Source organism: Diceros bicornis, chromosome 8 (assembly GCF_020826845.1).
Source record: "Diceros bicornis minor isolate mBicDic1 chromosome 8, mDicBic1.mat.cur, whole genome shotgun sequence".
Lineage (NCBI taxonomy): Eukaryota > Metazoa > Chordata > Mammalia > Perissodactyla > Rhinocerotidae > Diceros > Diceros bicornis.
This window is the reverse complement of record NC_080747.1, coordinates 57,366,519-57,381,964: the sequence shown is the minus strand read 5'-3', so window position 1 is coordinate 57,381,964 and position 15,446 is coordinate 57,366,519. Positions and strand designations below refer to the sequence as shown.

Here is a 15,446-nt window from a genome sequence, read left to right as displayed (position 1 = left end):
TAAGAGAGTAAAAAGGCAAGCACAAAGTAGGAGAAATTATTTGCAACACATATAACCAACACAAAAATCTTGTGTTCAGAATATAAAAAGAACTCCTATAGATCAATAAGAAAAAGACAACACAGTAGAAAAATGTGAGACAGTTTTGAACCAGCACTTCACAAAAAAGTTTCCAGATAGTCAAAAGCATATGAAAAGATGTTGGCAATCATGGAATTGTAAATTTAAATGATAGTGGGATGCCATTCCATAGCCATCAAAAAAGCTAAAATTTATTTGAAAATGCAAAGAGCTAAGAATATCCAACACATTCTTAAAGAAGAACATGGTGCATATCAAAAATTATAAAGCACAATGAATAAAACAGCGTGGACTTAGTAGACGAATGGAATGGAAAAGAGATCAGAAATAGATGTAAGCATAGAAGAAACACTTGATTTATAACAAACCCGTCACTGAAGAATAGGCAAAGGACAGTCTTCTCATAAACAGTTCTGAGTTTATTGGTTATCTCTATGGAAAATAAAACTTCACTCTTCACTCACACCACACCCAAAAAGCAATTCCAAGTGGATCATACCTCTAAATGTGAAAGGCAGGACAATAAAGTTTAAAAGAGCATAGAAAAATATGTCCATTGGGGGCTGGCCCCATGGTGTAGCAGTTAAGCGTGCGCGCTCCACTGCTGGTGGCCCGGGTTCGGGTCCCGGGCGTGCACCAACGCACCGCTTGTCAGGCCATGCTGTGGCAGCGTCCCATATAAAGTGGAGGAAGATGGGCACAGATGCTAGACTAGGGCCAGTCTTCCTCAGCAAAAAGAGAAGGATTGGCATGGATGTTAGCTCAGGGCTGATCTTCCTCACAAAAAAAAAAAAAATTAAAAAAAATTAAAAAAAAAGAAAAATATGTCCATGACCTTTGGCATGGATATATTTCTTAAGATGGGCACAAAAAAGCACTAATAATAAAGGAATAGTTTTCCATATGTGTCACTGGATTTACTCCTAGGTTTCTGATATTTTTGATGCTATTCATAATTTTTTATATTGACCTCAGAGCTAACAACCTTCTTAAATTCACGTATTGGTAATAATAACCATGGTTGTAATAACAATCATGGTCTTTCAGTTTTTCACCATTCATTCATATTGGCTATGAATGAAAATGTTCTTTCTTCCTTTCCATTCATTATATCTTTTATTCTTTTTCCTGCCTTACTGCATTGGCTAAGACTCCGGTAAAGTGATAGTGACTATCCTTAACTCATTCCTAATCTGAGAAAACATATCAACATTTCACTATTAAGTACGATGTTTGCTGTAGTTTTCTTTGTAAATAGATAGGCTTTATCAGAAAAAAGTTCTCAACTATTACTTGACAAGTTTTTTATTATGAATTGATTTTGAATTTTATCAAATGTTTTTTCTGCATATATTGAGTTGATCATATGGTTTCTTCTTCTGCCTTTATTTTGGTTAATGTGATGAATTACAACTGATTTATTTTCAAATGTTAAGCCAACTTTGTATTCCTGGAATAAGCTCAATTTGGTCATGATGCGTTATACTTTTTAAGTATTGCTAGATTCAATTTGCTAATATTTTTATTAAGATTTTTACATCTAAGTTCCTAAGTCAGATAACCTAGTTTCCTTTCTTATAATGTCCATGTAGAGTTCATAAAACTAGTATTTTCTCCATTCTGTATAACAGCTTGAAAAAGACTGGTGTTATTTCTTCCTTAAATGTTTGGTGGAAACTTCTATTGTGGGAAGATTTTCAATTAGATTACAATTTTTAAAAATAATTATAAGTCTATTCAGATTTTTTTATTCTTGTGTCAACTTTAGTAAGTCAAATTTTTCAACACATATGTCCTTTTCAATTAAATTTTCAAATTTACTGGTATAAATTTGAAGCCTCTTCATATTCTCTCATGACTTTTAATATTGTGTAAGATGTGTAGTGATAATTACTTTTTCATTCCTGATATTGGTTATTTGTCCTTTCTCTCATTTTTTCTTGATCAGTCTTACCAGGGGTTATCAATTTTATTAGACTTCTCAAAAAACTAATGTTTTTTCTTTTTTTGCTTTGTTGATTTTCTTTATTGTATGTTTGTTTTTTATTTTATTAACTTCTGCTTTTATCTTTTTTTTTTTTTTTTGGTGAGGAAGATTGGCTCTGAGCTAATATCTGTTGCCAATCCTCCTCTTTTTGCTGAGGCAGATTAGCTCTGAGCTAACATCTGTGCCCATCTTCCTCTATTTTCCATGTGGGACGCCGCCACACATGGCTTGATGAGCAATGCATAGACCTGTGCACAGGATTTGAGCCTGCAAACCCTGGGCCGCTGAAGTGGAGCGTGCGAACTTAACCACTACGCCACCAGGCCAGCCCCATGCTCTTATCTTTACCAAAACCTTTTTTAACTTTCTTTGCATTTAATTTGCTATTGTTTTTCTAAATTCTGGTAATTTATGCTTGGATCATTAATTTTTAATACTTTTTCTTTTCATATATATGTACATAAGGCTCTATATTTCCTTCTCACAGAGCTTTAGCTACATCCCACAAGTTTTTATATGTAGTATTTTCCTTATAATATTTCAGTTCAAAATATTTTCTAATTTCCATTGAGATTTATTCTTTCCAAACATACACAGATTTCCTAGTTTTTTGTCATTGATTTCTAGCTAAACACTAGTTAAACACTATGGCCACTATGGTCAAACAATGTATGTTATATGATTTCAATCCTTTCAATTTTTGAAAACGTGCATGTGTATAATTTGAGGTGCTTAGGTCATGAGTCCCTCAGGTCAAGTGTTAATCACGTTGCTCAAATTGTTCTAATTCCTTATTGATGTTTTTCCACTATACTTTCTATCTATTACGGAAAGAGGAGTAGTTAAATCTCCCATTATGACTGTGGATTTGTCTGTTTCTTCTTTTAGTTCAGTCAACTGATTTTAATATATTTTTGAGAGGTTATTAAAGACACATATTCAGAACTTCATATATTCTTTGTGAACTGAACCATTTACCATTTTAAAATCTCCCTCTTTATTAATATTTTTCTGCCTTGAGGTCTACTTTATCTGATATTAACATGACTATATCAGCTTTTTTTAGACTAGTGTATAACTTTTCAGTTTCAACCTATATCTGTATACTTAAAGTATGTCTCTTGGAAACAGAATTTAGATTTGTTTTGTTTTATAACCATCTTGACACAATTCTTGTCTTTTTTATTGAAGCATTTTGTCCTTTACATTTAATACAATTACTAATATTTGGATTTCAATTTACTGTCTTAGTATTAGCTATTTATCCTACATGTTATGATTCTTTTTCTTTTCTTTCTTATGTTCTTTAGGATTATTTTTTATTATTCTATTTTTCTCCTCTTTTAGCTGGATAATTATACATTCATTTATTATTATTTTAGTCCTACCCTAGAGCAGGGGTCAGCAAACTATGACCACAGGGCAAATCTGGCACATCTCCTGTTTTTATAAATAGTTTTATCGGAATACAACCATGCCCGTTTGGTTACATATTGTCTATGACAGCTTTTGCACAATAGCAGCAGAGGTGAATAGTTGCGACACGGTCCGTATGGCGAGCAAAGCCTAAAATGTTTACTATCTGGCCCTTGACAAAAACAGTTTGTTAACTCTTGTGCTAGAGTATAGCACAAGCATCCTTGATTTAACAAAGACCCAAATAAAAATTAGTATTTTTACCTCTTTCCAGGCAATACATGACCCTTAAGAATAAGGAACAAAACTGACCCAATCCTGTGTCCTCATTGAGTTTACAGGCTAATAGGGAAAACATCACTTGAGTTTTTCATAATGGGACGTACAAGTTGTGGAAGCAAACAGCTTCCCTCAGTGTGCCCTTTCTTTTGATATACAGCAAACAGTCAATAAGAACTCAGTACAAATTAACTCAAGGAAACCACAAGGAGTGTTACAATAACCGCTGACATCTATCTATCCAGCCTCTAATACCCTATTGCCTATACTCTCTCGGGCAAAAATATACCTTTTTAAGTTTCTCAAGCAGAAAGGGAGCATTTAACCACATATTTGAGGACAAATACCACACATGAAGACTTTGACCTCAGCCCCTGGTCCCTCTTATTTACGCAGTCCTAAGATCTCTTTTCATCCCGTTAATTACCCATGAACAGCACTTTGCTTTTTAAATTCAGACTTTCTGGAGCAGCAAAAGAAAAAAATTGACTTTAAAAGTAGTCAAAGTTAATAGCTGATGAAAGTAGAGCGATAATAAGCATTACATTAAATTTAATCCTACAAGTTTTCCTCTGCCCTCTGACCTCTCAATGAGCCAAAATTTACTAAGTAATGACTCTGCAATTTAATAACTCTTAAGTTGTCCTCCACAGGAATAGAGGACAACTTACGGCTTTGAAATAAGACATATAAGTTTGAATCCCAACTCCTATACTTAAAACAGTAGAGTTACTTAACCTCCTTGAACCTCACTTTCCTGCCTTTAAAATTGGGTTCCTTTTGGAGTGCTAAAAACATACGTGTCTAGGGCTGGCCCAGTTGCATAGCAGTTAAGTTTGCACGCTCTACTGCAGCGGCCCTGGGTTCGCAGGTTCAGATCTTGGGCATGCACCAACGTACCACTTGTCAAGCCATGCTGTGGCGGCGTCCCATATAAAGTAGAGGAAGATGGGCACGGATGTTAGCCCAGCGCCAATCTTCCTCAGCAAAAAAAAAAAGAGGAAGATTGGCAACAGATGTTAGCTCAGGGCTAATCTTCCTCAAAAAAAAATATATGTGTGTCTACCATAAAGTAGGCATTTAGTAAACCCTAGTGTCCTTCCACAAAGATATGGCCTCAGGATTCTGTGCCACATAAATTATTTATAAGCCATCCATCCAGCTTTTTCCAGAACCCCTGAACTTTCTTTATATCTTCTGTAAGCTATCACTATTTGTAGCAGCACAACGTTCAAAACTAGGCTTTGGTTTCTAGCTGTGAGACTAATTGTTGAATTTGTAAAGATTTCCCATCTTCTACCATTTATCTTTATTTGGCAAGTGAATTGAAGCCAAAAGGCCATTAAAAGATGGCAATCTTATCAACAAATTCCCTTCACTCTTTTATGTACCTGAAATGTTTACTTAATCACTGTCCGTGAGTGGAAATATGTCTAGTCTCAAACTCTATTCACTTCATCAAGTGTCATTTGGGAAGATTACTATAAATAAGGAAAATTTTAGAATCCAATAGTTCAGTCAAATGGTATATTTTCAAAGCAGAATTATATGTTCTAAGGGGATGTTCTAATGCTTCAATTCAAAGTAATTTTTGTTCAGCTATAACTGTGAAATGCCCGTGAAATTTCAGAAGTTCCTGAAGTTCTAGGCATTTCAGTAGTACAGACATTCAATTCTGGCAATTGAGACAGAGAGAACGCAGATAGAAAATGATGATCTGCTTTTATACTTAACAGTCAGAATCTCATGTAGTACAGAAGCTCTACGCTGCCTTTCTTAGATTTTTAAAATTAGTAAATGAGCTCTCAAATAATGGTACAAAAAGGTACAAACAAGTACAAAAAAAAAGAATGTACACGTATATTGGAAATTTATTCTGAATACTGTCTTTGGAGTGTCATAGAACCATCTTATAGCTAAGATGGATCTCATCAAAACAAAAAAATCACTTTATTTCTTTAGTAACTAAACTCTCTTGGTCGAGGAGGATAACCACATTATAATAAATACCGCTCTTATGCGAATGCTGTCACGGTAAGGTTTTAAGACATCTCATTAAAATCCTTTAGGTTCCTAAAAGTTATCAGTGGGTGGTAGCTCAATTTATAAATTCCATGATATATTTCAAATTACAAGAAGATATCATCAAATATTATAAGAAAAATACTGCTTTGCTTTTCTTTAATCAAAGTCTAGACATTTAGTGTATGCTTTCAATTAAATTTCATTTTATTTTTATTTGACTCATATAAATTTCCTCCTGAAAAACCATGAATATTAAAAGTACCACTTTTATTCCCAAAATTTCTCTGGCTTAATTCCCAAGAATATATTTACTTTTTACTTATACATTTTTCTTCCTATGGGTTAAAAATATCTCATAAACAGGGGCCGGCCCGGTGGCGCAAGCGGTTAAGTGCGCGCGCTCCGCTGCGGCGGCCCGGGGTTCGCTGGTTCGGATCCCGGGCGCGCACCGACGCACTGCTTGGTAAGCCATGCTGTGGCGGCGTCCCATGTAGAGTGGAGGAAGATGGGCACCGATGTTAGCCCAGGGCCGTCTTCCTCAGCAAAAAAAAGAGGAGGATTGGCGGATGTTAGCTCAGGGCTGATCTCCTCACAAAAAAAAAAAAAAATATCTCATAAACATATTTTACTAATTTCAGAAGATCACTATTGAATTGTCTTTTTTTATTTTTTATAAATTTTTATTTATTTATTTATTTTTTTCCCCCAAAGCACCAGTAGATAGTTGTATGTCATAGTTGCACAGCCTTCTAGTTGCTGTATGTGGGACGCGGCCTCAGCATGGCCGGAGAAGTGGTGCGTTAGTGCGCACCTGGGATCCGAACCCGGGCCGCCAGCAGCAGAGCGTGCGCACTTAACCGCTAAGCCACGGGGCCTGCCCCAAATTGTCTTTTTTTAAAAAAAGCATAATTTAGACAAATAACTGACTATGCTACTGAAAGAGGCAATTTAGCATAGTGGTTAAAGCACAGTTTCAGAAAATCTATAGCTCTACATTGGAGCCCATGCTCTGCATTTAATAGCTGTATTACCTAGGCAAATTACTAATCTTTCTGTGTCAGCTTACTTATCTATATTAAACTGGGATAATAACAGTACCTATCTCATGAGGTTGTAAAGATGAAATCCATGTAGAAAGGATAGCAGACTGCCAGACACATAATCAGTGTCCTATAAATGTTAATTTGCTATTATCATTTTTTTCACTGAAGATGGTAAATCTATGCTTTGTATTACATTATAACAGGAGACAAGAATTTCTTAAAGCTCCATATTCAGAAATAAAATAACATAAAGGCTACAGTGGATTGAGGTATCACTATATTGTACTATTAGGTTTCTGACTGGATCCTAAAATAGATAGCACCCCAACACTCACATACAATGAGGCTACTAACCTAACTTAGAGTCTACGGAGAAAAAGCAAGTCTACTTACTGTTCACTGCAACCCACTCATTTAGATCTTCCCCCTCAGGAAGCATGACAGCCATCCGGAGGTTGCCACTGCCAAGTGTGGCTTCTGCATGCTTTAAGAGCTCATACTGGTGAGAACCCTCTGGAATGTTCTTCTTTGGTTTAAACGTTTTAGAGGAGCGACTACCACTATGAATAGAAAAACAAAAAGGCACTTCAATATTTAAGGCATGACTTTCAACAGAGTCTACTACACTACATTACTGGATAAAACAGCATAGAGGCGATCCCAAATGTCCACAAATAAACAGCCCTAAATTGTATTGGCTACATTAAATCCTGGCAGTATAACTGCTCTAACTACTGTGTTTGATACCCAGAACTTCTACAAACCTTCTCTATGTTTCCTACTGCAGCTCCGAAGGAGGAAAAGAATTTTTAGCTGTAACTAATCCAGCTTTTCACAATACATTAATGATTCAGGATTAGAGGTTGTAATCTATAAAAAACAAAAAAAGGTCTCCTGTGATAATTTTTAGTCATTTTATTCCTTTTCACTCATATTCTAAGTCTCTCATCCTAAAATAGATAATTTGTTTCCTTCGTATAAAAAGCATCAAGATACAAGTTTATATTAATAAAACACAAAAATCCTAGAGCAAGACAAAGAAAAGCTACATGTTACCCAATTATAGAAAGCATTAGCAATCTTAATCCAGAATTCCAGGTATGCAGACAACTAATATTGTTGGTTTGCTCAAATTTCTGAATGTGTGTATATACATAGTTACACATACATATATATTTTTTAAATGGATCAAATGCAACTAGTCTTAGAAATGGTTTTAAGAGGTTTTAAGAGAGAGATTCTTCTGTTAATGCTGGAAAATTCTTATCAAATTGTATTATATCCTAGTCAACCCTTCTCCATACTTTCTTCTCTTCACATGGAAAGGAACAGATAGGAAAGAATGAATTAGAAGAGGCTGGATAAGTGGGAACTCCATAAAGTTTAATGTTACTAAATTCATAGCACCAAAGTATCCAGACATTTGAACATATAAATATGAAAGCAGAATTCCAAAAACAACAGATAAACAATAGTAATACCTTCCAAGCTCTCCATAGATTTTCATTCATTATCTGCTTCTCCCAAGCTTACCCCCAAGATCTCTCCCTTTTTCCCCCAAGATAAAGCAGGAGTTCTCAACCCTGGCTACATATTAGAATCACCTGAAGAGCTTTCAAAACATATTGAGGATCCTGAGATAAACTAAGAATCTACCAGTCAACCCAAATATCCAATTCAAATGACATGTATTTTTCACTGTAAGGTAATGGCATTCTCATTTAATATGTCTCTACTCAGGTGTTTCATTAGAGTAAACTGATGCTCCTAAGCTCTAACACTGCCCTCTCTCCCCACAGACATCTCTATTCAACAGCCAAGGTATCTCTTTAAAATCACTAATCAGATGCTATTACTCCTCGGCTTAAAAACAGTCAGTGGCTTTCCAGTGCACTCAGAGTAAATCCGAAAGTCAAATATTAGACACAGTTAGACTCTGGACCCACACTAGAGCATAGAAACTCTTCTTCAGTTTAATCAGGTAATGCATTAAACACCAAATTCTCTCCCAGCATCTCTAAAATATAAAAACATAGAAAAGATCATTATGCTTGCCAAGCTTGAGGCTTATTTCATTTTCCTGCTTCTTCTCACCCTTTGTTTATCAAACTTTAGTGTGAGAAACAAACTTCACCAATATTTTTTACAAAAAGACATTTACTAATTTATGTATGATTAATTACAAAAATAGCTCTCCTATGACTAATCCGGTGCATGTCTTCAGGCAGAGTGTAAGTTAAGTACACTCCCTTTAATTAGCCCACTGCTCAGACTGAAGCAGCAAGTGAGGACGTGACAAGCTGCTCTGAAAAGGGCTTGGAGAGGACATGAAAACTACAAGGACATCAGCTGTGCCTGCCTCAGGAAGGTCAGAGCCTCACCTGCCCTCCAAAATCATCACTTACTGAACCACTCTGACATGAAGTTTTAGGCTTCCAAATGTTTTCTTTATCGATGCCCAACGCAGAATTGATCTTCCACAAAGCTAAGCAAATCTACCTCATAAAAGACTTTATACTTGGGTAGAAAGGAAAAAAATCTGAGTTCCATTTGTGAAGGCCAGCTTTGACACTTATCAGCTATGTTTTCTCAGCCAAATTACCCAACTTTCTGGAGCCTATTTTTTCTTTTAACAGTGAAAGCCTAATAAAAATAACAAAACATCACCACTACCCATATCAGAGAAGAGCTGCAAAATGAGAAAATAATACACATGAGAAAAAAATTTTAAACTGTAAAGTGGTGTGAAAATGTTAGTATTTTCACTATCCTTTCTTTTCCTGAACCAGAATGACTCAGAGTGAAAAAAGAAATGGTAATGCAATGTCCAAGCTGGATTCACTCCCCATTCCTACCCTCATCTCCTAAGACTGGATGGGGAGAAATATAACCATACTTTGGAAACAAATGCTTTTACATATCCAGTGCAAAACAGAATTTTAAAAAATTTTTGTTTTGTTCTTTGGTGCTATTCCCATATCCAGGTTCACGTGATCTCAGAATACTCGTGGGCTAGAATGGAAATCAAGAAAACAAAGTTCTATTCCTCATTTTGCTATTTTCTTCTTATATTACTTAGGAAACCACAAATTATCATCTGGGCTTCAATTTCTTTATTTTGTTTTTTGAAAGTCTGGAAAATAACTTTTTACAAAAGGGTATAATTTAAAGATGACATAATGTTTATAAAATGATTTTAGTTCCCTATGGACCGTCGACTGCCTTCTCTGTTCCTCATTTCCATGTACATTCATACCTCCAAAACGCTTTCAAGTCATCCATCTAATTTGTCTTCTCTCTGACCCTTCTGCTTTACTCAGGCAGAATAACTTAACCATTTCAATACTCTATATTTTTTTAATATTCTTTTTCAAAACTATATTCAGTTTTTTCTTCATCTAATACCTGAAACTTCTCCTACCAGTATCCACCCTACCCTGGAATGGGTGGTCAATAAATACTGCTCTTCATTCCTAGGTCAAAAGACTGACTGACAAAATCCTCAAGTTCAAAAGCACAAATACCAAAGCATGTACACAAAAGTCCTCACCAATGAGTATAAGTTCATATATTGTTTCTATAGTAACAGTATATGGCCAAATGCATATATCTCACACGGCATTTTAAGACATTTGATGCAAATATTTAAAAACATTTTCAGTAACAGAAAGTATATTGCTTTCCCACCCCACCCTCCTCTGTGTATCAGAAGAATCTCAGAAGAAACGTCTTGTGATACTTCCGGAGAGTCTTCCAGAGAGTCTATGTCAGAATGCTTGTGTCTGTTTTTGTTCATTTTCACACGTGGGTTATATACTACAGTATACTAAATGTTTTTCACTTAATATACCCAGGAGATTGTTGTATATTAATGTAGATCTACTTTATTCTTTTTCAAGATTGAATAGTATTTCCTTATATAGATATATATTTCAATCAGTCACCTATTGATAAACATTTAGGTTGTTTCCAGTCATTTGTGACTACAAACAATGCTGCTGTAAATATCCTCATGCATATGCATATATGAAGGATAAATTCCTAGAAGTAAAATTGCTGTGCTAAAGGGCATGTACATTTTTATATTTTATATATGTCCTATTTTTTTCCCCAAATAAGTTGTACCCTTTTACAGTCCCATTAATGAGATATCAGGGTAGCTATACACATTTTTGGTCTTAGAGGACAGGAATTCAATTGCTAATTTCTCTGCTACAGCTCCCAACACAGCATCATAACTATATGTGAATTTAGAGCTCTCTGATTAGAATGTGAATGATACATTACATATGAAGGGTGCGGTATTGATAATTTATAGCATTAGCCTGAGGTCTTTTCTTTCCAAATCAACATCCAGGATTCAGGTTTGTTTTCCCAAGTCCTCTTACTCATATTTGAAGCCCAAGCAATTTCCAGAACAAGACAGGATGGTTTGACAAGTAAATATCTGAGTCCTAAGGGAAAACTCTGAACACACATCCCTTATAATTCTTAGTCATGCAGTTTGATCAACCTTTGGTAAATTCCAACAGCACCATTTATTTCCTCTTTGAGACCCTAAAGAATAGATTAGGCTATGTAGTGACACCTAGGTTAATTCCCATAAACTGTTTCCTACCATCTCAACAGTGTCACATCCATCATTACCCTTAATTTTAACACTTTATTGTTCAATCTAACTATCAACAAAGTTGATATTTTCTAAGTTGGACTGGAGAATCTTAAGGTTGAAGAAATTGGGGGGATGGATTTATAGATTTATAGTGCCCTCAAAAGAGGGGCACTAACTGGTAAGGGTTAGAAGAATAGATATCTGTATTTTTTGACACTGAAGAACATGTCAATATATTCAAAAGTAGAAGCAAATTAATATCAACTTGTGTGAGTCAGTAACTCCATCCCTTCAAAGTTAAGCGCCTTACTCTGACCACACAGCTAGTTAAATGGCAGAAGCGGGATGCAACAAGAGTCCATTATCTTGAACAAGTTACTTAACATTACCAAGCCTTAGCTTCCTCATCTATAAAATGGGAATAATAATACCTACCTTACTATTGAACCTTGTGGTAAGAACTCCACTAGTATTAGTTCTCTTTGCTCCACCTTTAGGTACCAACCTGTCATTCACATCAGTAGCTCTTTCCATAGGTCTAAGTCCAATACTAGAGATCAGGTACTTGATAAATACTTGTTAATTGATAGTTCCAGTCAACTTCAGGCTGAGAACTCCTACATCAGGACAGTAATGATGATGATTAATATTAACTAATATTTACTGCAGGCTTTGTGCTCAAAAGTATTGTACATGCAATATCTCATTTAATCCTCATAACTCTGTGATGTAAAATATTATAATTTTCTTTATTTTACGGGTAACAAAACTGAGGCTTAAAGTACTTAAATAATTTGCTCAAGATTATAAAAGTGGTAAATTAAGGAGCAACAATTTAAATCTTCAAAACCCATTCTTTTATCTACTACCCAACACTACATGATGCTTATGTTTATCTTCTATCCAATTATTTCTAACAATTTTCTTCCTATATCACCACACTTTAATCAAGTCAATTATGAAACAACACAAGGCTAATTTATACTGAGTTATTAGTAGGCTCATTTTAAAAACAATCTGCAAACTAATTCCATTTTATCATATCTCTTCTAATTTATGTGAATACTTGGTACTGTCATTAAGGAAAAATAAAATTCCACCAGAGAGCAATTTCCCCCCAAAGGCCGCCAAACACACTCATGCTTTCAGAAAGGCAGGTATGTACAGCAAAATATGTTAGAAATTGTCAAAATCAAGTAGGATGTATTCTAGAAATAATAAAGCTAAAAGTTATGAGTACCAAAAAGACCATCTTGATTCAAGACAGTAGGCAATCAGAACAAACATACCTACTTATATTTCTGCCTGACATCACTTTTAAATCACTATTATTATTGGTGGTGCTGTTGCTGTTATTGTTAATGTTAGGAGAGTAAAAAATCCTTAACATTGCTCAAAAGCAAGAAGGCTATCAGCAGATCACAAATTGAGGAATTCTGCTAAGAATAAAAAGTTGATGAGACACACAGACAGAGAACATCTGAAAAAACATGGCTAGAACATGCCCAGTAGACGACACAATGAAAGTAAGAGTGATTATTCCCACTGTGCTCCAAACTCAGAATCTGGATTATAGGAGGGGGAAAGGACCCTGGGAGACTCTTCCAGAATTATATAGGAACTTGATTCAGAGTCTTTGAGCAAGTGAATCCCAATACCCTGCTCTGCAGGCCTTTTTCTGAGAAGTAGGCAAGTGGCAGCAGGTATTAAACATTAAGCTAAACTCAGAGCTTTGGGAGGGAGAAACCACTATAGGCAATTTATTAAAATTAAAAACTCTGCTCTGTGAAAGACACTGTAAGCCACACACTGGGAGAAAATCTTTGCAACCATATATCTGATAAAGGACTTGTATCCAAAATATACAAAAAGTCTTAAAATTCAACACTAAGAAAACAACCCAGGGCCGGCCCCGTGGCTTAGCGGTTAAGTGCGTGCGCTCCGCTGCTGGCGGCCCGGGTTTGGATCCCGGGCGCGCATCAACGCACCGCTTCTCTGGCCATGCTGAGGCTGCGTCCCACGTACAGCAACTAGAAGGATGTGCAACTGTGACATACAACTATCTACTGGGGCTTTGGAGGAAAAATAAATAAATAAAGAAAGAAAGAAAGAAAACAACCCAGGGGCTGGCCCCGTGGCTTAGCGGTTAAGTGCGTGCGCTCCACTACTGGTGGCCCAGGTTTGTATCCCGGGCGCACACCGACGCACCGCTTCTCCAGCTGCGTCCCACATCCAGCAACTAGAAGGATGTGCAACTATGACATACAACTATCTACTGGGGCTTTGGGGAGAAAAAGGGAAAAAAAGGAGGAGAATTGGCAATAGATGTTAGCTCAGGGCCAGTCTTCCTCAGCAAAAGGAGGAGGATTGGCATGGATGTTAGTTCAGGGCTGATCTTCCTCACACACACACACACACACACACACAAAAAAAAGAAAGAAAACAACCCAATGAAGCAATGGGCGAAGATATGAACAAACCCCACCAAAGAATATATATAGATGGCAAATAAACATATAAAAAGATGCTCAACATCATTTGGCATCAGAGAATTGCAAATTAAAACAATGAGATACCACTACACACCTATTCAAATGAATACAATCCAAAAAACTGACAATACCAAATGCTAATGAGGATGCAGAGCAACATTCATTGCTGGTAGGAATGTAAAATGCAAAGTGGTACACCCACTTTGGAAGACTGTTTGGCAGTTTGTTACAAAGCTAAATGCAATCTTTCCATACAATCCAGCAATCCCACTTCTAAGTATTTATCCAACTGATTTGAAAACCTATGTCCACACAAACCCTGACTGTGAATGTTTATAGCAACTTTAATCATAATTGCCAAAATTGGAAGCAACCAGGGCTGGCCCAGTGGCATAGTAGTTAAGTTCATGAGCTCCGCTTCAGCGGCCCGGGGTTTGCAGGTTCAGATCCCAGGCGTGGACCTACACACCACTTATCGAGCCATGCTGTGGCAGGTGTCCCACATATAAAGTAGAGGAAGATGGGCACAGATGCTAGCCCAGGGCCAATCTTCCTCAGCAAAAAGAGGAGGATTGGCAACTAAAATGGAATATCATATTCAGTGATAAAAAGAAATGAGCTATTGAGCCACCCCTCCCCCAAAAAAAGTGAAGAAGCCTTAATTGAATATTACTAAGTGAAAGAAGCCAGTCTGAAAAGGCTACACGCTGTATGATTCCAAATACAGGACATTCTGGAAAAATTATAGAGACATTAATATGTTCAGTGCTTGCCAATGATTGAGGGGGAGGGGAAGAGAGATGACTAGGTATATTCCCAAGAAGACTAAAAAATATGTCCACACAAAAAACTTGTACGTTAATACTCATAGCACCATTATTCATAAGAGCCAAAATGTGGAAACAACCCAAAAGTCCATCAAGTGATGCACAGATAAAATGTGGTATATCCATACAATGGAATATTATTCAGCCATAACACAGAATGGAGTACTAATATGTGCTATAACATGGGTGAATCTTGACAATATATGCTCAATAAAAAGAACCCAGGCATAAAATATGTAGTATCACATATTGTATGATTCCAACTCATTTATATGAAATGTCCAGAATAGGCAAATCCATAGAGATAGAAAGTAGACTAGTGGTTGCCAGGGGCTGGAAAAGGAGAAGGGGAGAGTGACTACTAATGATGAGGTTTCTTTTGGGGGTGATGAAAATGTTCTGGAATTGGATAATTGTGATGATTGCACAACTCTGTGAATATATTAAAATCCACTAAATTGTACACTTTAAAGGATGAATTTTATGGTATGCAAATTATAGCTCAATTTTTAATTTTTTTTAAATCTCTACTATTAAAGAAATAAGTAGCCTCCCAATAATCTCCTCACCACCTCAATAAGTCAGTTTCGGGCCGGCCCTGTGGCTTAGTGGTTAAGTGCGCGTGCTCCGCTGCTGGCGGGCTGGTTCGGATCCCGGGCGCGCACCAACGCACCGCTTCTCCGG

General features: G+C 36.4%; 1 protein-coding gene across 2 annotated transcripts in view; it reads right to left on the bottom strand.

Annotated features, from left to right (window-relative positions):
- Nucleotides 1-15,446, bottom strand: part of MOB1B (MOB kinase activator 1B) — a 51,034-nt gene that overhangs the window by 10,517 nt on the left and 25,071 nt on the right. Inside the window, exons 2-3 of one of the 2 annotated variants that reach the window (XM_058547236.1) lie at nucleotides 11,949-12,060; nucleotides 7,225-7,391 (exon numbers count right to left, since the gene is read on the bottom strand). In XM_058547236.1, the coding sequence (XP_058403219.1) occupies nucleotides 7,225-7,391; nucleotides 11,949-11,977 (196 nt within the window). In that variant the 5' untranslated portion in view covers nucleotides 11,978-12,060. The remainder of the gene's footprint in view (nucleotides 1-7,224; nucleotides 7,392-11,948; nucleotides 12,061-15,446) is intronic. The other variant, XM_058547237.1, reaches the window with a different exon arrangement.